Raw genomic sequence first — 27,062 nt, forward strand, 5'->3', positions numbered from 1 at the left:
GGATGATGCATTTGACATTCCTGATAGCTGTGCAGTAATCCATCAACACAGTTTTTGTAGTTCAAACCCTGTTGCCAACATTTAGATTTTCCATGTGTGCTGTTGCAAATAAATTACTGTAAAGATTCTATACATTTAATCTTTTATTATTTTTGTATTATTTCTGTAGGCCAAAATCTGAGGAACAGGATTACTAGGTTGAAGGGAAATGGCCCTTGAAGTGTCTGATCAGATGTCTTTCCAGAGGATCCAACCAATTTAAATAGCCACCATGAATGCATGAGACTTTGTAGTTTAGGGAAGGCAGGCCTGGTTTTAAAAATCGTTTCCCCTCTCTAGCATTTTTCTGATGTGATCCTTAAGATTTCATTTTAGTTTTCCCAGCTCTCATTGGCATGTATGCTATTAGGGATGGGTCTAAAATTACTTTTTCTTGACATTCATATCATGTCATCCCAGTGATTATTTAATAAATAATCACTATTGATTAAATAGTGATTCCTTTTCTAGTTATTTTTGGGACATTTATTAAAACCTGGATATGGTGGCTCATGCCTGTATTCCCAGCACTTTGGGAGGCTGAGATGGGGGGATTGCTTGAGATTAGGAGTTCAAGACCAGCCTGGGCAGCATAGCAAGGCTCCATCTCTATAAAAATAAGGAAATTAGTCAGGCATGGTGGTACTTGCCTGGAGTCCCAGCTGCTTGGAAGGCTGAGGTGGGAGAATTGCTTGAGTCTAGGTGGTCAAGGCTGCAGTGAGCTATGACCATACCACTGTACTCCAGCCTGTGCAACAGGGTGATACTCTGTCTCAAAAAAAAATAAAAAAAAAAATGTGTAGGGAGCAATTTTGGAGTTATTCATTTGGTCATTTGATGTGTAGTTTTAGTTTTGGTGCTGATACAGCCCAGAATGTACGCTCCATTTGATGAACATTCTGATATGGGGGAGCTCATTGTCCCCCACTTACCTTTTTGCCTCTCAGAATATCTTTTGATATTTTCATCTGTTTTTTCCCCGTTGAATGTTATTACCTTATCAAGCTCAAAAAAAGTACCCTACTGCTATTTTAAGTGCAGTTGTGTTAAATCTATAAATTAGCTTGGGAAATTTGGATATTAAATGATCTCATCAAGAGGCAGAGCTTAGCTCTCCTTAATTCTTGTCTTCCTTTATTTATCCTACTGAAGTTCTGTGGTTTTCTTTTATATAAGAAGCACATGTTTGGCTAAGTTAATGCCTAGATTTTTTTGTTTACGTGTCTGTTCTCACTGTGAATAGTATTCTCTTTTCTCCACATTATATTAATTTAACTGGTTTTCACAGGCTTATAGCAATGCTATTATTTAGGAGAATTTACCTTGGTTCTGATTAATTTACCCATACTTGCAAATCATTTGCATCTTTTTAGTTAACTTTGTGAGTTCTCTTAGATTTATGACTATGCTGGAAACAGAAAGGATATTTTCATCTCTTCTTTTCTGATGTTGATTCTTCTTGTTTCCTTTTTCATGCCCTGTTGTATTCTCAAGAATCTCTCAATACTAAGAAATAGCGACTTCATTTTTCACATGGAGTGCATTATTTTGGCTACCATGATTCAGAAGCCTCTTGCCCAAGGCCCAATTTTATTCTGCTAGTTTTCTGTGTTCTTTGTACATGGCCCTTGCGCTGCCCTAACCTTGAATTAACGTGGATAAATCTCAAGAATTTAAGAGCACCGTGACTGTGTCCTCAGGCTAGGTAGTGAAATGTGTTCACAGAGTGACTGGGTTGTGGTCTATGGACTTCTGCGGCCAGCAGCAAAAGTCAGGCATGAATAATCAAGTGGACAGTGAACATCTGTAGTGTGGGAGATGTTGGCATAACTATGAATGATGATTCAAGAGTGGTTTGATGCATATTGAATAACATGATGATAAGTACTAGATTCTGTGCTAAGCCTTCTATGTGAAATACATTTAATTCTCATAATAGCTCAAGAGCAGTGGTTCTCAACTGGGGGCAGTTATCCTCCAACCCCACCCCACCCTCACCCTTCCACCAGGGGCATAACATCTGGAGATATTTTTGGTTGTCACAATCCTGAGAATGTACGTGCTGATATTTAGAGGTTGAGGTCAGGGATGCTGCTAAACTTCCTAGAATTCATTGGAGAGTCTCTCACGACAACTGTCTGTCCCCAAATGTCAGTAGGGTCGCTATCAAGAAAATCTGCTCTAGCAGTGCCTGCTCATGTTATCCCCATGTTGAAATAACAAGATGGGAAGTGCAAAGTGGTGCTTTGGTACTCTTGGAGCAGCTTTGACTTTGGTGAGAAATGCCTTTTAAAAACAATGGTTCTCCCCATCTTTCCACCCCATGGGGAGGTGTGGGGTTGGGTGGGTAGGCACCAAAGCAAGATTTAGAAGAGTTTTCTGTAGGAATTTATAATGGTAAAGGATCAACTTCATTTCCAAGCTATTTGTGAGTGTTTATGTTTAGGAAAAGTGCTAAGCTTAGAGATGGAGGAGAAATCTGATTTTATTAATGAGTGTAGCCATAATGGCATATCCTGGCAGAAGTCAAGTTTGGTTTCTAGAGGGAGGCTATTATGAAAAGAAATACCTGGAACGTTCCCCTGGGTTTGGTAGGTGAGTTCTAGGTTCAATGATGGGAAGAATTTTAGAGGTCCAAGGTAAAAGGACAAAGATTAAATTTTGTCTCTCATGAGTTCTCTGGCTCAGGTGGTGTGAACTTTGGAGACAGTCTCTTTAATTCACTCATACATGCTAGTGTCTCAGCTCAGCAAGGGCTTTGAGCGAGCAGGCGTCTGTCTGTATGCTCTGGTAAGTGAAGGCAAAGTGCATAAGGAGGTTGGGGTCCATAATGGCGAAGAGAAGGAGCCCTTCAGTCAGAGTGGCTTTGAATCTTGGCTCTGCCATTTGCCAATCTTGGACCATTGGGTAGTGTATTAACTCTTTGAATCTCAGCTTCCTCTTCTGTAAAATGTGTATAACAAGAGTACTAACTGGATTGTTTAATGATTAAATGAGTTAATGTATATAAAGCACTCACAACCCTGGTACATACTAAGACCTTTCATTATTATTATCATCAATTTTTTTTAACCTCTTTTCCTGATCTGCTTACACTCACCAGCTTCAGCTGCTCCAAATGGCTTGCAAGATTTTTTGTTTGCCCTTTGCTGTCAGTTGCCACGGGGAAGATCCATTCATTTTTTTCAGTCAACCACCGTATTTTAAGCATCTGTTGCCCTACAGGATCCTAGATATGGGGGCTGCAGAGATGTCCAGGAACATAAGCCCTGATTCATTGGGTCAAATCAGTGCTCAGCAGGGCTGGCAAGTGCTGGGTTTCTTTTAAGTGGCATATCTTAAAACGTATGTGTCCCAAACATAGCTTTGTGATGGCAGCGTGATGGGTAGAAAAGCACACAATTAAGGGTCAGTAGATCTGGGTTCAAACATTGGTGCAGTTTCTTATGGCTCATAAATTGTTCAAACCTCAGTTTCTTCACTTCTAAAACGGTAATGATACAACCTACCTCACATAGTTATTATGAATTAAATACTGGAAATGAGATACACAAAACGTCCTGAGTACACAGTAGCTGCCCAGTATTGGCTGTAAGTATTATAAATCTACAAGCCGTGAGTTCATCTTACCTCTGTGGATCCTGTTGATATTTCTAGACCATGCCACCTAGTGGGGCCATTTCCTACCTGAGTCACACGTGGTGTCAAATAGAATGTCGTGTGGCCTCCTGAGTTGGGTAGAATTGGCTGCTCATCTCAACCCCGTTACTGACTATTTCTGTGATTTACCCTTCCTCCAGCCTTAGCCTTGCTACATATAAAATGAAGACAATAATGTTTCCTATCTCACAGGGTTGTCCTGAGGATTAAATCAAGTAATTAATATAACATGTGCCTTGTACATATTGGGCCTAAATAAACGGTAACTACTATTTATCCTAAAAGTACAAATGGTAGTTTCAGAGCTTCAAGGTTGATGACTATTTATCTTACTCATACTCATTGTTTAGTTTCATTTTTTCCCCTCATTTCATTAGTATTTTCTTTTCTTTTCTTTTTTGAGACGAATTCTTGCTCTGTTGTCCAGGCTGGAGCGCAATGGAGCGATCTCGGCTCACTCCAACCTCTGTCTCCTGGGTTCAAACAATTCTCCTGCCTCAGCCTCCCGAGTAGCTGGGATTACAGGCTCCTGCCACCACGCCCAGCTATTTTTTGTATTTTTAGTAGAGACAGGGTTTCACCCTGTTGACCAGGCTGGTCTTGAACTCCGACCTCATGATCAACCCACCTCAGCCTCCCAAAGTGCTGGGATTACAGGTGTGAGCCACCGCACCCGGCCTCAGTATTTTCTAAATTTATTTACAGTCATGCCATTTAAAAAAAAAAGTTGTATTCCTGTCTTTGTTAATATTTGTAAGTGATTTTATTTAGCTACAAGCTTGGAATGGCATATAATTGTGTGTTCTGCTTTTTTCACTTAATATTATATGGTTAATGATTTCTGTGTTTCATAAACATTGTTGTGGTGGTGGCATGATATATTGTTGAGTACATGTACCATAATTTAATCATTTCCCTATTGCTGTGCAATTAAGTTGTTTCCAATATTTTGCAATTATAATGTTTCAACGAATGAATAACTTCATGCATATAGCTTTTTGATATCTTAAGTTCAGTTTCCTAAGATGAATTTCCAGGAATAGTAATTGGGCAAATGGGATAAACATGACCCTTGAATACGTATTGTTACATTGCTTTCCCAAAGGGCTCAACTGATTTATATTTCCATGTTCATTATCTTCTAAACTTCAGCTCATTTACTCACCAAACATTTTTAAAGCCGTTATCATGTGGTAGGCTTAGTAAGAAGAAAGTGACCCTAAGGCGGAAGCTTATGTATAAATAGGGTCCCTGGTGTACCAAGTCCTGATACAGACACAAAGTACCTGGGGAAACTGAGATGAGGGAGTCCTGGCTCAGCTGGGAGAAAAGTTTATTTTCATAGAGTCATGGTTTTGTTCTTTGACAGAAAGAAAATTGCTTTCTTCCCCACCCCCACTCCCAGCTTTATTGAGGTATAATTGACAAATACAAATTATATATCTTTAAGATATGCAATGTGATATATATGTATATCTCAACTTAAAAAGTAAGCTATAGAATAAAAAGGTGTTTGCTATTAAAAAAAGAGAAAAGGCTGAATGTCATTCCAAGCTTGGAGATTTGAATATGTTGCCTTTTTGGGATTATTTACAGAAATATTAGCAAGACCAGCCCCATGTTTGGTCTTGAGTACTCCACTGTCGGCATGCTTTCTTCCAGAGAGGGATCCATTTGACTTTATTTCTCATTCTGTTGTGTCGTCTACGCAAACTATTCTTGATAGTTTTATGGTAACAGTGTTTTTTTGTTCCATGAGATAATTTATACATGCTCATTGTGGAAAATTTAGAAAAGACAGGAAAGTATTAAAAACATCACTTTTTTTTTTTTTTTTTAAGAGACAGAGTCTTGCTCTGTTGCCCAGGCTGGAGTGCAGTGGCGTGATCTCAGCTCACGGCAACCTCTGCTTCCCAGGTTTAAGTGATTCTCCTGCCTCAGCATCCCAAGTAGCTGGGAGTACAGGCATGCACCACCATGCCTGGCTAATTTTGTATTTTTAGTAGAGATGGGGTTTCACCATGTTGGCCAGGCTGGTCTCAAACTCCTGACCTCAGGTGATCTGCCTGCGTTGGCCTCCCAAAGTTCTGGGATTATAGGCAGAAGCCACTGCGCCAGCCACACCTATGTTCTTATCATCCTAGTACATCCACTGTCATTATCTCGCAGTATTTCCTTCTGCCCAGTCTCACTCTGATCATGCAGTGGCGTGATCTTGGCTCACTGCAACCTAGGCCTCCTGGGTTCGAGCGATTCTCCTGCCTTAGCCTCCTGGGTTCAAGTGATTCTCCTGCCTTGGCCTCTCAAGTAGCTGGGATTACAGGCATACAACCCCCATGCCCATCTAATTTTTGTATTTTTAGTAGACACAGCGTTTCACCATGTTGGCCAGGCTGGTCTCCAACTCCTGACCTCAGGTGATCCGCCTGCCTTGGCCTCACAAAGTGATTACAGGCACGAGCCACTGCGTCCATTGCCAAAAAGAGTTTTTAGAAGAGTTTAATGTAGAACCATATCAAAGGTCTTTAGAAATAAAAAACTTTTTTAAAATATCAGAAATAAAACAACAAATAAATAAATTAATTAAAAAAAACACCCAAAACAATCTGAAGCACAAGCAATAGCAGAAAGGTTCAATTATGATCTATTCATAGAGTGGAATATCAAATAGACATTACAAGACATGTTTTAAGAGTATATTTTATGTCATGGGAAATGCTCTCCCAGTATGATCTTAAATGAAAAAGCAGAATACAAAAGTATATATGTGCATAGTGTCAATATTGTAGAGAAAAAATATTATTTATGTATGCATGAAAAAAGACAAAAGATATTAACAGAGATCCATCGTTAGTTCAGTTTACTAGGGATTGTCTCTGGGAGGTAGGATTAAGGTGATTTATATTTACCTTTTTAAACTTTTCTGTATTTTTTTATTTTCAAATTTTCCATAAAAATATGCGGACTTGAAGATCAAGAAAAAATTTCTGCTTTGGCTGAGTGCAATGGCTCACGCCTGTAATCCCAGCAGTTTGGGAGCCCTAGGGGAGAGGATCACTTGAACCTAAGAGTTTGACGTTACAGTGAGCTATGATCTCTAGATCGTACCCTTGCCTGGACGATGGAGCAAGACCCTGTCTCCAAAAAAAAAAAAAAAAAAAAAATCTTTGCTTTTTTTTTTTTTTGAGACGGAGTCTCTCTCTGTTGCCCCAGCTGGAGTACAGTGGCACAATCTCAGCTCGCTGCAACCTCCGCCTCCTGGGTTCAAGCGATTCTCCTGCCTCAGCCTCCCAAGTACCTGGGATTCCATGCACCCACCACTATGCCCAGTTACTTTTTTGTATTTTTAGTAGAGACAGGGTTTTACCATGTTGGCCAGGCTGGTCTGGAATTCCTTGACCTCAGCTGATCCACCCGCCTCGGCCTCCCAAAGTGCTGGGATTACAGGCATGAGCCACTGTGCCCAGCCCAATCTTTTGCTTTTTTTAAAAAAAGAAGACAAAAAGGGATTTTATACCAGTGTTCTCTTGGCTGTGTGACTCTGAAGCCACAGTTATAAGTTATAATTATTCTTAAACACAACGCCCTGTGACTCTTTTGGGCTCTTTGGTGTTTATCTTGATTACAATGTTGGAATATAGAAATGAAAGGAATGGGAGAGGTGATAGACTTCAGGCAGTGTAACTAGTTGTTCTGAACACTACGGGCTCAATTACATTATGTGTAGTGATTTCCATCTTGTCCTTCTGCTAATTTATCCCTTGGTAACTCACTGAGGCAGGGTTTTCCTTTGGAGAAACCTCATTGTTTTAACCAGTGTATCATGCTTGCTTAGAAGTTCAATGATCTTTTAACTCATTGGAGAAGATGGTGACCAGACCTGGACAGATGGGGAAGGACTTCGCACTCTCTCTGTACAGTCCTGAGTGCGCACAGCTCAATATGAAACTGTGTGTGAATTTTCATTGTCTTTGAGAGCCCTCTTCTCTGCCCCATAGGGAGCAGCTTTGTGTGCAATTGGAGGAGCAAGTGTTGTGTGTATTTAGCACAGCAGGTTGCCCTGGTCCTCTCCTTTCAACATAGTCACCACATACCTGGCACTGTGCTAAGGCTGGGGATGCAGAGAAACTCGGATGGGTGCCTGCTTTCAGAGCGCTCAGTGTGCGGAAGAAGCCAGCAACAGAAACAGATGATTTCAGGAGCTCCAGGAAAATGCTGCAGGAGTGTGCCTGGGTTACTGGAGTAGCACAGGAGGAGGGCTTCTAGCTCAGGCTGAGATTTTAGTAAAGGAAATTATGCCACTATGAATCCTGAAGAATGAGTAGAAGTGAACCAGATAAAGCAGGATAGGAAACATCTTCCCTTACCTAAGGGAAGACACAGAGGTATATGGAATGGTGTATTAAAAGTTTGGAACTCCAAACAGTTCTGTTAAAGCTTAGAGAGTGGTAGGAAAGACTGGAGAAGTTGATTAATTAGTAAATGAAATTTTCTGTGGATTTCCCAAATCCCAGTGGCGTTGGACATCCATGTTATTTTTAAATTTACAGTGTTGTGTCTTATTTCCCATTCAGTGTCAGCTGCTGCTGGAAGTGGCCTGGCCTCTGTTTATCTTCCTGATCCTGATCTCTGTTCGGCTGAGCTACCCACCCTATGAACAACATGAATGTAAGTAACTGTTGATGTTGCCTGAGACTCACCAATGGCAGGGAAAATCCAGGCAGTGAACGTGGGCTAAATTGGACTTTTCCAAAGATGCTGTCTTTGGGAAACATCACACATGGTTTGGATCAGAAAACCTAGGTTTCTAATTTGTTCATAAGGCATGAACTCAGGAGACTGTTTTCAGTCCTAGTGAATGGTGATAATTGTAATTATAACAATAGCCAACATCTCTTTTACACATTTTAAATCATGAAAATAGAATAACCTTACTGATAATTTTAGAAAGTGGTGATTAAAAGCACATTTAAGATAATGCCTTAACACCTAGTCTTTTCCATATGCATGATGTCTTAATCACACATTGCAAATTGTGGAACACAGAATTTTAAGCAGCATTTGTGTAGAACTTCTCAGTTTTACTAATATTATTTTATTCTCATAACAACCTGGAATAGAACTCAGATCATCTGACTGTCAATCCTGTATTTTGATAACAGCCTTTAGAGTGAGCATAGAAAATACAGTAGTGGCTAGCAACACAAGCTCCAGATGTCAGGTTATCTGGGTATGAATTCTGGTGTCAGCATTCACTAAGCATATGACCTTGGACAAGTGATTTAAGCTTCTTTTAAAAAGGGAATAGTAATACCTATAATACCTACCTCATATTATTATTGTCAGTGTATTGTCTTACAATCACAGTCTTTCTCTTAGGGCTGGGCTCAGTGGGTGGATTGACATTGCAGAAATGGCCAAATCTAAAGGATCAACATTTACGTATCTGGGAAATGTAGCTGGGACTTCAGTTTCACTGCCCTGGTGGTTTTTCCTACCACTAAGCAGCTCAGTCCATACCACTACGAGACCCACAAGCTTACGAGATACTGTTCTTCCAGGAAAGCAATGGGGCCAGGGCCACCTTTTAATTGTGTTTCTTGGCCTGGTCCCATCTTTCTCACAATACATAGCAACAGTTATTTACTTGCTAATTTTCTAATGCACATCACACATAGTCATATTACACACACACACACACACACACACACACACACACACACCCCCCTCAAGAAACATTTTCTGAGACATGATTTCCAGATTTCACCAAAAAAGAAAAGAGTGGGCCGGGCCCAGTGGGAGGTCAAGGTGGGTGGATCACTTGAGGTCAGGAGTTTGAAACCAGCCTGGCCAACACGGTGAAACCTCGTCTCTACTAAAAATACAAAAATTAGCCAGGCATGGTGGTGCACACCTGTAATCCCAGCTACTGGGGAGGCTGGGGCAGGAGAATTGCTTGAACCCACGAGGCTGAGGTTGCAGTGAGCCGAGATCATGCCATTGCATTCCAGCCTGGGCGACAGACTGAGACTCTGTCTCAAAAGAAAAAAAAAAGCATAAACTGAAATTTATACGCAATTTATATGCCTGTGAGATAATTCTGTTTTCTCTTTTGGAACCCCAAAGAGTTTTTTTGATTGATGAGCAAATACATTTTAGATTTTATTTAAGCATTATGCCAAGCACCACTGAAGTATAAGTTTCAAGGGCAAACTCAGTTTTTTCATCTACTAGACGAATGATTTTCTGGAATGATTACAAGCAGGCAGGATGGTGTAGTGGAAATTGCAAATATCTTTGGCATCAGACAAGTTGGGGATTGTTTGTATCCTGCCTCTGCCCTTCACCGAGGTTGTGATCTTGGGCAGGCTGTTGAATTTTAACCTAGATTCTTCTGACTCCAGATCATAAATTTTCAGAAAAGTTCTGAAATTCTTGTATATACAGATGGTAAATGAGACTTTTCCTTACATCTATGCACTTCTTTGTTTGTTTGTTTGTTTTTGTTTTGAGACGGAGTCTTGCTCTGTCGCTCAGACTGGAGTGCAGTGGTGCAATCTCCGCTCACTACAACCTCTGCCTCCCAGGTTCAAGTGAGCCTCCTGCCTCAGCCTCCCAAATAGCTGAGACTACAGGCATGTGCCACCACGTCCGGCTAATTTTTGTATTTTTAGTAGAGACGGGGTTTCACCATGTTAATTGACCACGCTGGTCTGGAACTCCCGGCCTCAGGTGATTCGCCTGCCTCAGCCTCCCAAAGTGCTGGGATTACAGGCATGAGCCACCATGCCCGGCCACATCCATGCACTTCTTGCAACCTTACCTTCTGTTCTCATCACCCTCCAGGGACCTAGTTGGAAGAGCAGAGTTAAAAGTTAAGGTGGAACTTGAAGAGGTGTCTTGTCCCTAGGAACAAAGGACTGGTGTGAAATTCTCTGTAAATCTTCCCCAGTCCAAACCAGAGTTATCAAGGTCTTAAAAACTCCCCTGGGTCCTGAGAGCCCATTATATTATTTACCTGTCTTCCTGTGCACCCACTGCCTAGTCCTTATGCTACTTTTGTTTGCAAATAGGATGTGGCACGACGTACAAGGAAGGGCCTTTGCCGCCCCTGCTAAGGGATAACCTGAAATACCTTCACCATCACTGCCCTGTGCTGCTTTTCACCTATGCCACTCTGTCTACAGTGCCAGTATCTCCTGGCATTGAAAGGGGAGAATCTTTTGGTCCTTCGAGTATTTGGTTGGGTTACGTAAATCTCCCTGAATGAAGAGCAGCTGACTTAGGCAAGGGGCCTTGTTTGGTTTTCCTTGAACTATTAACAGGAAGATAGGGAGATTAACTATGTAAATGTTCAATAGGCCAGAGTCCCTGCAGAGGGTGGCCACAGTGATCAGATCTTATCACATCCTTGCTTTGGATGTTGCCTCTCTGGTTGGAGTACGGATAGAAAAGAAAGACGGACCCTATATTGAAATGCAAAGTGCAGCAAGTCCTGACTTTGGGTTAACTTCTGGGGAGCTCAGCCCATTTGCATGAAAATAAAAAGATGAATAAAACAAGGTTCCGACTTTGGAGGGAGGTGGTAGCTGTGAGATGGAAGGAGTGTTCCTGCTGGGCAATAGCAGAGTGAGTGCTTTGGTAAATTCACTCCCACAGTGCCTGGAAAATCCTCATAGGCCCATTTGTTGAGCCTTTGTCATGCACCAGGCACTCTGCAAAAATGCTTTGCCTGCAGGGCCTCATGTGATGCTCACCACAGCTCTGTGAAGTTAATTGTACTTTTATCACCATTTTACAGATGAGAAAACTGAGGGTATGGGGTCAATGACTTGGCTAAAGTCACTGCTTAGCAAGCTGCAGGGACTGGATGTGAATTCCAATTGGTTTGACCCCAAAGCCTTTGAAGCTACTTGTTCTTCACCACCTGGAGCTGTGGTTCTTGATAACTGTGAACTCTTTTGGGGTCACAGATAGCCCTGAGAATATGATAGAAGCTGGAGCTCTGGCCTTTCTGTCCATACCTGAACAGGTCCTTGGGTTAAGAGTCCCTCATCCAGGGCCTATTAATCTTGATTCTCATAAGCAGCATCCATGTATTATGACCACAAACCAAACTGTGCCATACCGAATCCTAGGACCAAGCCCAAATATGTCCCATCATCCTTTTGGTAAGAAGCTCATTGTAAGAAAGAAAGAGGAGAGCAAGAGGATGACCTACTGCATGGGGCCTCATTGTTTTAATTAGTGACAAAACAACAATAATAACAACAAAACCCCTGAAGCTTCACAGATGACATCAGATCCCAAGCCTCTGTGTTTTTCAGGTGCCCTTGAGGAGCTTTATGGCTGGCAGAGGAGGTGAAACTGACAAATGTTTGGCAAATTGAGGAGAGTACCACAGGGGTTTGAGATGAGCTAAATTCCAATCTAACCGCAGGTGTAGGAAGAGGCTTGGATTGGGACCATGGAGATGGGGGTTCTACTCCCAGTCGTGCCAGCTAACTTTGCGAGTGTTCTTTGTCAGTCACCTTATCTTATTTTATTTATTTTTATTTTTTTGAGATGGAGTTTCGCTCTTGTCACCCAGGCTGGAGTGAAATGGCGCAGTCTTGGCTCACTGCAACCTCCACCTCCTGAGTTCAAGCGATTCGCCTGCCTCAGCCTTCTGAGTAGCTGGGATTACAGGCGCCTGCCACCAAGCCCATCGAATTGTTGTATGCTTAGTAGAGACAGGGTTTCACCATGTTGGCCAGGGTGGTCTTGAACTCCTGACCTCAGGTGATCCACCCACCTTGGCCTCCCAAAGTGCTGGGATTACAGGCACGAGCCACCGTGCCCGGCCCACTTTATCTTACCATAGTTACCTCCTTAGAGTATGAAAAAATAGGCTTAGGGCATCCCCAAGTCCCCTCTATGTCTGAGAGCTGAGGCTGGCTGTCAAAGAGGAACTAAGGACGCCAGGGACTTTCTGCTTAGGACCCCTCTCATCCCTTCTCCAACACTGGTATCATGAACTGCATTCTACAGATGATGTCCACTAGATTAAGAATGGCATGTGAGGCCAAGTTTCCACCTGAGAGTCAGATTTATTCAGAAGAGACAAGTCTCTGGGATGTGGGGAATGGGACGGACAGACTTGGCATGAAGCATTGTATAAATGGAGCCTCAAAATCGCTTCAGAGAATTAATGTTTCTCCCTGTGTTTTTCTACTCCTCGATTTCAACAGGCCATTTTCCAAATAAAGCCATGCCCTCTGCAGGAACACTTCCTTGGGTTCAGGGGATTATCTGTAATGCCAACAACCCCTGTTTCCGTTACCCGACTCCTGGGGAGGCTCCCGGAGTTGTTGGAAACTTTAACAAATCCATGTAAGTATCAGATCAGGTTTTCTTTCCAAACTTGTCAGTTAATCCTTTTCCTTCCCTTCTTGTCCTCTGGAGAATTTTGAATGGCTGGATTTAAGTGAAGTTGTTTTTCTAAATGCTTGTGTGATAGAGTCCGCAGAATGAGGGAGGGGAGGATTTCAGAGAATTTGGGGTATTTGGGGTATCCATCACCTCGAGTATTTATCATTTCTTTAAGTTGTGAACATTTCAAGTCCTGTCTGCTAGCTATTTTGGAATATACTATATGTTGTTAATGGTATGATTCAGCAGATGTGCCATCTGAATGGGCTGGCTCTAGGAGCTAGGGGGTAGGGGCTGGCACAAAGATGCATGCTGGAAGGGTCCTTGCCCATAAGGAGCTGACAGCTGAGGCTAGGGGAGTTCTGTCTTCGCTGCATCAGATCACCTCTCTCACCTCTGTCACTGCCCCATCAGACTACAATGTCTGCAGGTCTTTCTCCCCTGAGCATGAACTCCTTGAGCAAAGCAGGATGCTGCCCCTTCCCTTTGTATTCCTGGCTCCTGGCTTCAGTGCCTGGACATAGTATGGGCATAATAAGTGTCTCCCAAATGAGACATTGGGGATTCTTCAAATGCACAGGACCGTGATGTAAGTTAGGACGGACTAAGGACTATGGGATGTGGCTCAGGACAATCCTGAGGAAGCTGCAGCTGCTGCATGCAGGGCCACACTGTCATGTTCATGGACCCTAGACTGGCTTTGTAGCCTCCATGGGCCCCTTCCATACACAAATATTAAAAATTATATTTCATGACTGCATTGGTATAAAGATGAATGCAATCCAGACCAGATTCATGATTGTTCATACATTTTTAGTGTATTAACTTTTAATTCTGCTTTTAAAATAAATTAAAACATTTTAATATGCCCTTAAGAGTATCCCAGGCCCAGGCCACTGAACTTACTGTGCCTCATGGATAAGTCAGCCCTGGGGGCATGTGTGTGCATGCATGTGTGTGCACATGCATGATGAGCCGGGCCTTGAAGGGTGGTAAGATTTGGGTGTGTAGACCAATGGAGAAGGGCATTTGGGGCAGTGATGATGGGTCGGGGAGGGAACATGGTGATGAATGGAGCTGGGTGTGGGGAGCCATGAGAGTGGGCCAGGGCCAGCCTGCGGAGGACCTGAGAGCCAGGCTGAGTCGTGTGCACTTGGCATTCACTTTTGTAAAGCAGCAGAGGCAGTTGGCCTAACTAGAGCCTTTCTCCTTTTCTTGCACCCTTTACAGTGTGTCTCGCCTGTTCTCAGATGCTCGGAGGCTTCTTTTATACAGCCAGAAAGACACCAGCATGAAGGACATGCGCAAAGTTCTGAGAACATTACAGCAGATCAAGAAATCCAGCTCAAGTAAGCAAAAACCTTCTCTGCATCCGTTTATAATTGGAAATTGACCTGCACCAGGGAAAGAGAGTAGCCCAGGTGTCTGGGGCTTGTTCCCATTAGATCTTCCCCAAGGGGTTTTTCTCCTTGGTGTCTGGCCTGTAGGGCCCCTCTCCAGGAGGCATTGGTGAAGAAACTAGGGGAGCTGGTTGCCACAGGCAGTGATGTACTAATCTCCTCTGGGAACACAGAAGAAAAGTCCCCAGAGAAGAATATTACAGACTTGGCCTTAGGGACAGCTAGGGGTGCAGATTGCTGCCAACTGCATTTTTTTGGAGTTGGCCATATGGTTGCAGTGAATGGACAGATTTATAGACAGGGTATTTCTGTGCATATAAGAGCAATTACAGTTGTAAGTTGATATGGATAAGTGAAAGTTAAGCACTTCTTTCTAAAAAGAGAATGCAATTCATTTTCCCCTAGTCATTTCAATTAGTCTGATGGGCATTTGAACTTGTTGTCTTTAAAAAGTGAAATCTTTACCTCTGATCTGGTAAGTATCCAGGCAATTTATTGCGTGCCATCCAGGAGGTATCTGAGGAGTGGGCATTTGCTGACTGAGGCATTGGCTGCCATAGCATCAGAGCAGCCTCCCGGGCAGTGGCCTGGCAAGGGGACAGAGGCTGGTGGGAGCAGCTGGCTGAGTGCAGCCAGTAATGGCGTGTGCATGGTCTGTAGAGAATGTAGAAGCAATAGCGAAGCCGATAAAAGCTGGTCTGCATTTTATTATTACCATGCGCCGGTGGTTCTAAACAATGTCAGTGATAAATTACTCCCCATCATGGACCAATGGCTGCCACTGCTCCAGGGAAGTGCTTTTTATTCTGTTTGGTGTTTAGGGAGGGATGGAGTTGGCTGGCCTTTGCTGAAAGGCCTACCAGTTTGTTTTCTATTTGGCAAAAGAAGAAATGATAAAGTTCTAGAGTTTAAACCAGATTCAGATTTGAGTATTTTTTTTTTTTTAAGGCTACAGAACTGTGCTTTCCTTGGGCAGGAAAAGAGGCAATGGGCAATGTGGGACTTGATGACAAAGGGAAGCAAAGCTGTCTTAGGGGTGGCATGGAGGAGGTGCTGCTTTACAGCAGACAGAGGTATGGCTATGCTTGGAGCGTCCACTTAGACCACACCTGGCTGTGCAGCCAGGCCATCGAGATGCTGTTTCCTTGACCTGCACGTCCTGGTCTTGCACATGGACATTTCTTCTGGTGCAGGAGACAGAAAGGTAGCAACAACCCCTGATCAAAGCCTCAGTCCTTCTTTATTTACTGGAGAGCCCCTGCTGGTTGACCAGAGGCACAGCTGGGGATATTTCCTTTACCTCTGTAGCAAGAGACAGCGTGGTGCAGAGGAAAGAGTGCTAGCATACATTACCTTGTGGCTGCAGGACTTTGTGAATAGGTTAGTTAGCACCCTTTCAGCCACCTCTTCTTAGCTGTTAATGAGATAAAACATGTAATTGCTTAAAAACAGTATTTGGCACATAGGAAGCACTTAGTGAATATGAGTTATGATTTTTTTTGGAGTGGTGACATCTCAACCAAGCCATTTAACCCCTGAGCCTTAATTTCCTCAACTATAAAATAGCTGCTAACTTGAAATGTAAACTATAAAACCTAATGTAGTATCTGGCACATAGTAGATTCCCAATAAATGAGAGCCAGTATTCTTACAAGACAGTGATGCATTTCTGAGCACCTGGCCTTGTTCTTCTGCCTTGCAATTTATGCAGCAATTGAAATAGACTGGCTGATGGGGGTAAGTTGTCAAGCAGACTTTCTGATCTTAGTGGAGGAGACTGCCTTAAAACACCACTAGTTTCCTTTTTCTTTTCTTTTCTTTTTTTTTTTTTTTTTTTAAGACAGAGCCTCACTCTGTCACTGGGCTGGAGTGCAGTGGTGCAGTCTTGGCTCACTGCAGCCTCTGCTTCCTGGGTTCAAGCGATTCTCCTGCCTCAGCCTCCTGAGTAGCTGGGACTATAGGCATGCACCACCATGCCCAAATAATTTTTGTATTTTTAGTAGAGATGGGATTTCACCATGTTGGCCAGGATGGTCTCGATGTCCTAACCTCGTGATCTGCCTGCCTCAGCCTCCCAAAGTGCTGGGATTACAGGCGTCAGCCACCGTGCCTGGCCTTCTTTGAGAAACTGGAGACATGAGTTAAGTGGTGAAGAAGCCACATCTGTGTCTAAAAACCCTACAGTTGCGTGCACAGCTCTGAGGAGAGAAGGTCTCTTAGATTTTGAGTGTATTATTATGTCGGTGCTTGTTTCATATCTCTCTGTTCACTCAGGATGTCCCCTTTTCTGCCTTGCAGCTGTTTCTTAAATTCTTTCTTTCTTTGCTTGTCTTGTAGTACAAAACAGGCTTCAGTATAGGGGAAAATGCACAGAAACACTGCCTTTTCCTACAGGAAATCAGTAACTTTTTACTGATTTTTGTTTTTATTTACTTATTTTATTTATTTGTTTAAATTTATTTTTATTTTTAATTTTATTTGTTTAGAGACAGGATCTCTTTCTGTTACCCAGGCTAGAGTGCAGTGGTGCACTTAGAGCTCACGGAGCTCACTGCAGCCTCGAATTCCTGGGCTCAAGTGATCCTCCTGCCTTAGCCTCCAAAAGGGCTGGGATTACAGGCATGAGCCACTGCACCTGGCCAACTTTTTGCTGATTGCGAATAGCACTCTGTCAATTTCGGAGAGAAGCTGAGACTGGCATGTGTCAGTATGGATCCCCACTTTGAGACCTGTGTTTATCTGCACTGACACCCCATCACAGCATGATGAGCTTGGCTCTCCTGTGCTGTCTCTCCCAGGGCTGGGAGGATCCTTGAAGCTGACCTGGTTTGGAGCTTTGTCCTCATTCACCTCTTACCACACACCTACCTTCCCAGGGCGGGGACCTACCGCTCACTAAGTAGCTCATTCTGGGTGTTGACAGCTCTAATTGTTAGAAGATATTCACCACCCTGTTATGCTTTCTAGAGAACAAGTCTAATTCTATTTTCCTTGAAATAGTTGAAGACAGCTCTCATGTTTTTCTTTCCCTGTTTTCCCAAAGTCCATGATTTTTTAGGCGAAATGGCCTCCTTTCCTCTTATGGAATGTTTTTCCTCCCCATTTCTGCCTCTCCTCTGGTTGTGTTTCAGTGTGTCTGTGTGCTTTTTGAAGTTTACTGGAAATTACAGAAGTGTTCTGGCACAGAGGAGAAAGGGATTTTTGCCTCCCTTGTTCTGAGTGCAACATTTCCGTTAATGCAGTCTGAGATTGCATTAGGCATTTTGGCATTCACGTCAGCTTGTCGACTCATATTCCATGGGCACTCAAACAAAATTGTGATTATTTTAAATAGGCAGAATTGCAAATTACGTGTTCTCCATTTCTTTGTTGTATTGTTGGCTTTTTGAACTAAAGGGAAAAATGTCTTTTTCCTATTTTACTTGTTTAGATTCCCTATGCCATCTCATCCTCCCAAAACCATTTTAGATTCTGATTTTGCCATGTATTATATCTGCTACTCCTTTCTCGTCATCTAGAGATGTGATAAACAACTCTCTTTGGCCTCATTCAAGTCATCAATAACAGTGGGACAAAGACTTGAAGCTTGGATCAGTGCAGTGGAGACTAACCACCCCTGTAGACACTACCACTCAGGCCTGTGTTGTAATCAGTGCTGGTCCACTGGGCTCCTGCTTCTGTGATCCTGTTGGAAAGTTTATCTTGTTCTTTCCTTCAGCTTGCATCTGCTAAATTTGTTGGACTATCCACAGATGATTTGTAGATATGGGGATCTCTACTCAAACACTCTCATGATTTCCTTGGCTAGAGCGTCGTTTTATTTCCACTTATTGGAAGAGACCTTAGAGACCAGTTAGTTCATTTATAGATAAAGGAGTTGATTCAATCATTCAACCCTGATTTATTGAGCATCTTCTGTATGCCAATCACTGTTCTAAGTGCTGAGACACAGAGGTGTCCAAAATAAATATGGCCCCTCTCCATGTGGAATTTCTATTCTAGAAAAGAATCTGACCAAGAAGGGGGAAGTGACTGTCCCAAGTCTACACAACCACAGAAGGGATATTCTGGGAATAAATCACGGCTAAACCCCCTTGCTGCTCCAGGCAGTTCTCCTTCTACAGTGCTCTATTGTGCTGTTTTAATAATCTTTCAACTGGGAAGAACTCCCATTTCAGGAATTAAGCCGTGGACAAATCTTCTAATTATCCTTGAAATCATCCTAATAAGAAATCCAAGGAGGAAGTCTTACAGGGCGCCTCACCCACTTTTCTCATCACTGGAACTTTTTAGACATTTTATTATTTTCTTCCTAAACCAGAGTACAGGCACACGAGCTGAGTGGTGGCTAAATTAATTCATGTTTGCAAGGCAGTGTGAGAAGCATTCATTCATCTTAAATACCTATGGTGACTGCAACTCAAGATGTAAAAATTGGATACATCCTCAGAAACCCTAGGGAAAGTGACATGTCTGTATTTTGTCTCTGTGAGATGCAGACTGGCAGAGATAAGTGTTTTTCTGGGTGAGTTTTGTGTGGTATCTGGGATGATTTTAGACAGTACGTGGATGAGAACTTTTAATTTGAACACACATCAAATTGCAATTTCATGGAAATTATTGCTTGGGAGGATGTTCAACAGGAAAAATATAATTAAAGTTAATTCAAAAGAAACATTTTATGTGAATATGGTAAAATTTATGAGAGTAGTTTGTAAATGATTGAAGATTGGAAAACATTGGTATAAGAGTGAGTGTGGGGCTTTGTATTAAGATTCATTTTGGGAAGAAATCCATGCTCCATCCTTCATTAAGTGTGAACTTTGGCATGCGTTGATTCTTCCTGGCCCAGAGTCTACCTGAAGATTAGCTGCCCTGAGGGTCACTGAGCATTAAATTAGACGATGTCTGTGGATGACTGATAGTGAAGCTCATAGCCCACAGTTGACACATGATAAATTCTAGTTGCTTTGCTTCCCCTTCTGTTCCTGGCTGACTGTTTGGCCTTTGCCATTTGTTCCGCCTCTCTGGGCCTTAAGTTTCTTTGCCTTGAAATTGGAACTTTCGTTGGTGAAACAACCAGAAAATGCTTCAGCCCAGAAACTTGGTCAGTACTTGGATGGGGGATAACCTGGGACTACCCAAGGATGTGGGCTGTCTGCTAGTACTATAGCCCCTTGAGGGCAAGGTGGGCCCCTTGCTCATGGTTCCATCCCAAGCCCCAGCACAGTAGTGGGTGCATGGTGAGCCATTAGTGAATCTTTGTGGAATGAAGGTGGGAGAAAATAAAATACCTGTCCTTCACGGGGTATTATGAGGGTCAGGTAAAAATGCTTTAAAAAATTGTATTATATAGTTTATTCCCTTGTGTTAACCCAGGTCAACAGAGCCTATGAATAATAATGATGACAGAAGTTCTTCAAAAAGTCTTGGCCTTCTTTCTTTCACAAAATTGCCTCCCAGAGCTTTCTGGAAGGGCAGCCATGAACCCAGAGGCCTCAAGTAGATTTACTGGGAAGCTAAAAATATTTACTTTATTTTTCATAGCCCTGGGGGTCTTAGCAATATGTTTACACAGTGGTATGTTTTTGTAAAGTTTGCAAATAGGATTTTAAAAAAAATACTATTTTTTTTTTTTTTTTTTTTTAAAGAGAGCCCCCTACCAACTTGTGTCAGCCTCAGGCCCCCACCTGCATCTGCTCCTGCCAGGCATGGTGGGGCAAGAAGCACTACTCCTCTTCCAAAGCTTCCTCACTTGCCCTGGAGTCATCCTCGCTCCCCACTCCAAGCCACCTGCTATCGCTGTGCCCCCTCTGTGGTGAATCTGGCATTCTCAGGTGGGGTGAGAAGCAGACTGGCCCAAGCTAAGGCTTTTCTGATGGGGTTGTTGCTGCTGAGAATCATGACTGGGCGGGAGAAGGAGGAGACCCTTTGCTGTCTAATTTTTGCTGTATATTTCCTTTTCAGCTACTTAAAATGTATTGCTTAGTGATACCTAATGGGTTCATTAGCCTGCTTCCTACTGAACATTTCCGCTCAGACATCCACTTGGTCCCAAGGCCTGCTCCTCTTCCATATCTTGAAATCTTGACTACAGACTCTCATTCAACTCCAGGTTGCACTGTGGACACAGTCCCCTCTTGAGCAGGTACCTCCTTGCAGTGGTTGGGACGTCCTACTTGGCTCATAGTTGGGAAGTGCATATGCTGGAGCTGAAGCCTCTTGCCTTCCTGGGGTAGGCCATCCTCACATCCCCTCTGAGAAGTTCCCCACCTTCCCTCTGTTCCCCGTTTCCACACTTAGCGAGGCCCTTGTCCACTGCTACATCCCCCATAGCCAATCCCTCAGCCTTGCCATTGCTTATGCTGGTCTAGAAACAATTCCTAGACTTGTGGGGCATCTGGGGGAAGTTCTCCATCTTTTTTTAGCTGGCATGACCCAAGTGGTGTGGGCAGGGCTATGGATTCTGTGGTGTGGCTGGAAGCCAGGTAGCCTCTCTCTACTGTACATGGAACTCAGCAACTTCTGAGTCAAGCAAGATCTTAGCTCTGCAGGTGTCTTGCCCTGTCCAAAGTTACGGCCACACCAGTACCTTTTGACTCCAGAAGCCCAGTGAGTTCTTTGTGGGACTGCAGAGATCATTTTCTAGACCTGCTGAATATGGCTAGAACAAGTAGGGATGGCTTTCAAGCTGTTCCTAGGGCTGACAAGTCACATGTTTCTGGGGGTGCATACACACCGCAGTCCACGTGAATGGCACTCTCCATGAGAACTGTGATGATTTGAGTCGGATAGTGCACAACCTACATGGTTCTCTGCCATGGGCTGGAGTTCCTTATCTTGGCCTTCTCCAGTGAGGACTAGGGCTGCAACTGGCCTGCTATGGCTCCTGATTTGGGGGCTTCTGAAATACCTTTTTTTTAAGGATGTGGAGCTCTCTGAAGCTTATAAGGATTTTGCCAGGAAAAGATAAGAAATACCTTTGGGCATTTTGTCACTGGGCTGGAGATGACCCCTTTGGAGGACATATCACCTTGCTGAGGTCAAGGGGCAGAAAGGGACAGGACTGGCAGAGAGATCCCGGGCAGCAACCTGACATCGTGCCTCGAGTATGGAGTTTCTCTCTCCCTTCAGCTGGACTTTTGTGTGGAGTCAGTGGCTCAGCTGCCACTGCCCTTATGTCCATGGCGCATGAATCTGGCTTGTTTGGCCTTTCTTTTTTTTTTTTTGAGACGGAGTCTCACTCTGTTGCCCAGGATGGAGTGCAGTGGTGTGATCTCGGCTCACTGCAACCACTGCCTCCCGGATTCAAGCGATTCTCCTGCCTCAGCCTCCCGAGTAGGTGGGATTACAGGTGCGTGCCACCACACCCTGCTAATTTTTGTATTTTCAGTAGAGACGGGATTTCACCATGTTGCTCAGGCAGGTCTCGAACTCCTGACCTTGTGATCCACCTGCCTCAGCCTCCCAAAGTGTTGAGATTACAGGTGTGAGCCACTGCGCCCGGCGCTCTTTTTTTTTTTTTTTTGAGATGGAGTCTTACTCTGTCGCCCAGGCTGGAGTGAGTGCAGTGGCACAATCTCGGCTCACTGCAACCTCTGCCTCCCGGATTCAAGCAATTCTTCCTGCCTCAGCCTCCTGAATAGCTGGGATTACAGGCACTCGCCACCATGCCTGGCTAATTTTTGTATTTTTTAGTGGAGACAGAGTTTTGCCATGTTGGCCAATTGAACTCCTGACCGTGTTTGAACTCCTGACCTCAGGTGCGTCAGCCTCCCACAGTGCTGGGATTACAGGTGTGAGCCACCATGCCTAGCCTGTTTGGCCTTTCTGATATGGCTCTGACTAATACTTTTTGGAAATTAGTCCCCAGGGTTATGCTGGATTCTACTTAGGGAAAAGGGTCATGCCTCTCTGGCTGTCTATTTGCTGATAGTACTAAGGACTCAGTGGGGTGGACCTTTGATTCTGGTTTGATTTTTGAAAATCAAAAAGACATGAGCTCCAGGGAGCAGGGTGGCTTTGGTGACATGGCAAGATAGTTGGCTGTGGCAGGGAGTTGAAGGAAGTGGGTAGAAAATTAACATCTTGTAAATACTCCCTGGAAATATACTTTGGTGTTAAGAGAACAGACTTGGCAGCCAGATTGCCTAGGTTCAAATCTTGGCTTGATGCTTATCAGCTGTGTAACCTTGGATAATTCCATACGTCTCTGTGCCTCAATTTCCTCAAAATGGGATAACAATAGTACCTCCCTCAGGACTATTGTGGCAAATTAATGGACTAATAAGGGGAAGCACTTGGTACAGTGCCTGGCCCAGCATAGGTACCAGGCTTGTTCTTAAGCTCACTGCATTTTTACAATCATCATAAAATGTAGGGGATACACACATGAAGGAGCTGAAGTTCAGAGAGGCCAAGTAACTTGCCTAAGAAAGCACAGCTGGCAAGGGGCAGTAATAGGACCAGAATTCCAGTTTCTCATGGTCTGTTGTTGTTATATCCTAAAGAGAGCAGTTCTGGGTAGCCAGAAGCTTCCCTAAAGTCACAGGACATGGGGCATGGGCTGGCTGAGATGAGAAAGGAGACAAGAGAGCTTCTGAAAGAAATGCCAGATTCACTCCACTTCCTGGCTTCAGGCACCGATGGAATGTTTCCCAAGGCCCATCTAGAAACAACATCCTGTGACTCACAGCCATTTCTCATTTTCTGTCTGAACCCCCTCACCCATTCAGGCAGCCGCTAAAGTTGAGGTTACAGCCTCAGACTATATTTTCTGTCCTTGTGGGCCCCCAGTGTGTCATCTTGTTGGGAGATCTGGTGACACGTGTCAACATTATATCCTCAAAATGGAAATTCTTTGGAATCTTTAGGTGATTGCAATTCACGTTCTGTACGTATGCACTTGTCAAAAGTTTTGATTTGGGGCCTTAGAATTTTATATTTGGAAACCTTTCCACTACCATGAGTTTTCCCAGACCTGTCAAAGCCAGGCTGCATCTCAGAAATCAGGTCTTTGATTTCCATCCAGGGCAAGGGCCTGGCCCCAGCTGGGCTGTAAGCAGGTGGGGGTGGGGAGCAACGCTCCACTGCAATGTTGAAATATTGCTTGAACTAAATCAAATCAAAGGTCAGCTTACTCAGACAAGAATAGAAAACACAATTGCATTCGATTATAGAGCAGCATGTACCCCCATAAATATCAGACTGCCTTTAAAAAGTTTTGAATTGTTAACTTCAAGAACAGTGTTGCGTGTCTCCTGCTTTTCCAGTATAAGGTTTATTTATTCTGTGGGTGGCAAAGAGCAATTTGGGAGTCCAGTTTGTTTCTCATTGAAAGCTTTCCCATTTCTGGTCCTCCTGTCACTGTTGCATTGAGGCACCAAAAGGCAATTTCAGAGTGACACTGTTTAACAGACTGAGTTGCACTGGATAATGATACCATTTTACATTTTTCATATGTTATGACATGGAAGGCTTCAAACAGCACTAGCAGGGGCAAATTAGTATTATTATCTTTATTTCATTGATGAGGAAACCGAGGCTCAAAAGGGTAATGTCTGTTGTCCAAGATTACAGAGTAAAGTTGTACATTGAATCGGGGTCTGTCTGACTCCCAGGCTCAGCATTTTCTGCCCACACTATGCTGCCATGTTGCTTATTCCAACATTAGGAAGCATAGGTGCCATCCCCAGCTTTTGAGGCCAAAATCACTATGCAGCATTTTTAAAACATCTCATTAAATTGCTGATATAGTGGAAAGAACCAAAGCTTTGCAGTCAAAGCTGTTTGAGTTCCAATTTACCACTTGTTTGTTCTATGACCCTGAGCAAGATATTCTCCAGATCTGTTTCCTCATTTGAACAATGGGAATAATAATAATACCTTTCTTTATAGGCTGTTCTTAAAGATTCTGGAAAATAATGCTAACAGTGTGCCTAATGCTTGGTAAATATGAGTCACTTTTCTGTGCCCACAAAGCACTACTGTGTCCCTTAATACGTTTTGTTAATTTTAAAAGTTAGAAAAAAATTAAACTATTTATACATTGGGCATGTTAATTCTTCCTTAGACCAGCCTTAGGAAGAATCTCATCTCATCCCTAAGTTGTTGTTTTTTTGTTGTTGTTGTTGTTTTTTGTTTTTTTTTTTTTTTTTTTTTTTGAGACGGAGTCTTTCTCTGTCCCCCAGGCTGGAGTGCAGTGGCGTGATCTCGGCTCACTGCAAGCTCCGCCTCCCGGGTTCACGCCATTCTCCTGGCTCAGCCTCTCCGAGTAGCTGGGACTACAGGCGCCCGCCAACACGCCCGGCTAATTTTTTGTATTTTTAGTAGAGACGGGGTTTCACCGTGTTAGCCAGGATGGTCTCGATCTCCTGACCTCATGATCCGCCTGCCTCGGCCTCCCAAAGTGCTGGGATTACAGGCTTGAGCCACCGCGCCCGGCTCATCCCTAACTTGTAAACTCATCTTTTTCCGCTCTATTTGTGCCTGGACTTCTCAGGGCCCTGCAGGCTGATTCTAGTCCCATGTTGTGTGGTGTTTGAAGTGTGTGGTCCTGTTTTTCAGTCAGAGAGCAGCTCATCCTTGGGAACTGAATGCCTCGAACTCTCTTTTCTTTTTCTCTCTGCCCCTTCTGTTTGATGTAGTCTTTCCTGTTTCTGGACTCTGTTTCTTCATGCTTTCTATCTCTTACCTTCTCTTCACTCCTTTTGTCTTCCAGGTGTCCTCTCTCATCTTTCTGCCGCTCTGGTCTTCAGGCGGAGTTTTCTTCTCAGCTATCTTCTTGCGTTTTCTGATGTTGGTTCTTTGTTTCTTCTTCTCTTTCTGTTCAGGTCCAAAATTCATTTGGGTCAATGTTATGACTTAGTGTTATCTTCCATTTCCTTCTGAGCTTCAAAGCCAGCCTGACTGTGCCCTTCCACTCCCTGGCCAGTGTGACCAGGATATCCTTTCCCTCTGGGGCTGCACTGGCTCTTTGGGGGACTTGTTACCATTCAGGGTCTTCAACCCTCATTCTAGGGGCTTCCAGTAACCTCTCCCACCTTCCCTCTTCTCAGTAAGACATGGGTATTGTCTTATTCTGTTTGTGCTGCTAGAAGAAAATTCTTGAGACTGAGTAATTTATACACAATAGAAATTTACTTCTTACAGTTCTGGAGGCTGGGAAATCCAAAATCAAGGTGTTGGCAGGCTTGGTGTCTGGTGAAGGCTGCTCTCTGCTTCCAAGATGGTGCCTTGTTGCTGCATCCTTAGAGGGGGACAAACACCATTTCGTCAACTGGCAGAATGGACTGAAGCCACTCCCTCAAGCCCTTTTATAGGGGTCCTCATGGCATCTGTGAGGGGCCCTAATGCTGTTGGTGAGGGCACTGCTCACATAACTTAATCACGCCTTAGAGGCCCTGCCTCTTAATACTGTCACATTGGTGATGAAGTTTCAATGTATGAACTTTGAGGGGTGACACGTTCAAATCAAAGCAGGTGCGCTATTGCCTTAGCAAAGTATTCTGGGGGAAGATGAGTAATGTCTCGTTCTACCCCTGATTCCAGTGCCGACTGATTCTGGAGTGGCAGAGAGGGTTGGAGGCTCACCGCTCTGCTCACCTGACCCTCTGGCCATCTCCTCTTAGAATGCAAGGGCAGGGCTTTTGTTACACAGTGCCTCTTTTGTTATAGGCTGGCTCCTGCCTTCAAGGAGCACTGAGAAAAATATTATCCCTTTGAACCACAACACTAGTATTTTGGGTACTGTAGCCATTCAGAAGTTTGTTGAACTAATACAAATTTATATTATTTGTAAAATACTAGAAGGAATGTGTGGTTCCTAAAGTTATGGTATTCCCACTGGTTGAAAGAGAAGACTCTGGCTTCCTAATGCCTCGGAAGGTTCGGGGAGCATAAGCCCAAATATCCTGGTTTCTCTTGGGAATTCTTCACAGATTGTCATCTATGACTTTATCCGCATTTATTTTGAACATGTTTAATTTTCAGCTTGTATTTTCTCAAGGAGTACGTGTGAGTCAGCATTCAGAGTACTTAACACACTTAGTGTCATTAGTGATGACTTAACCCACACGTGTAGGAAGCTAGACTTCCATTTACAGAAAAATGGAGGCTCAGAGAGCCTAACTGACTTTCCCAAGACCACATAACTGGAAAATTCTGGAACTGAGTTTTTTCGGGTATGTCTTGGTATCCCTCGGTGAGCCTTCTCTGTAGAGAAGGAAGCGTCTCCTGGGTTGGAAAGCCCAGGCTGGGATGAACAGCGTGGGTGTCCTTAGGCTGTGTGCACCACACACCCCTGGCCTACTCTCCCCTGCTCTGAGTCACCTGAAGGAGCAGCTGCATCACCCCGCCTCACCCCTTCTCCTCAGCACCCAACAACCAGGTCTTCCCAGAGAGTGCTCAGCCATTGGTGAAGCAGGCAGCATCTATTCTTCAAGAAGACAGCAGAGCATCAGGAAAACAAAACACCAAAAAATACCATAAAGACACTGGAGTGTATTTGTTACCTGCCCTTGTATAGCAGAGAAGTGTTTCAAGGTCTTATTT

The 27,062-nt window shown here is 43.6% G+C and overlaps 1 protein-coding gene across 3 annotated transcripts in view; it reads left to right on the plus strand.

Moving 5' to 3' along the window:
• Nucleotides 1–27,062, plus strand: part of ABCA1 (ATP binding cassette subfamily A member 1) — a 147,369-nt gene that overhangs the window by 31,378 nt on the left and 88,929 nt on the right. The window contains exons 3-5 of one of the 3 annotated variants that reach the window (XM_030826599.1): nt 8,274–8,367; nt 12,930–13,071; nt 14,341–14,459. In XM_030826599.1, coding sequence (XP_030682459.1) covers nt 8,274–8,367; nt 12,930–13,071; nt 14,341–14,459 — 355 coding nt within the window. Of the gene's footprint in view, nt 1–8,273; nt 8,368–12,929; nt 13,072–14,340; nt 14,460–20,276; nt 20,659–27,062 lie in introns of those variants that run through there. The other 2 variants (XM_030826653.1, XM_030826715.1) reach the window with 2 other exon arrangements.

This window comes from Nomascus leucogenys, chromosome 1a, assembly GCF_006542625.1.
Source record: "Nomascus leucogenys isolate Asia chromosome 1a, Asia_NLE_v1, whole genome shotgun sequence".
NCBI classification, from domain to species: domain Eukaryota; kingdom Metazoa; phylum Chordata; class Mammalia; order Primates; family Hylobatidae; genus Nomascus; species Nomascus leucogenys.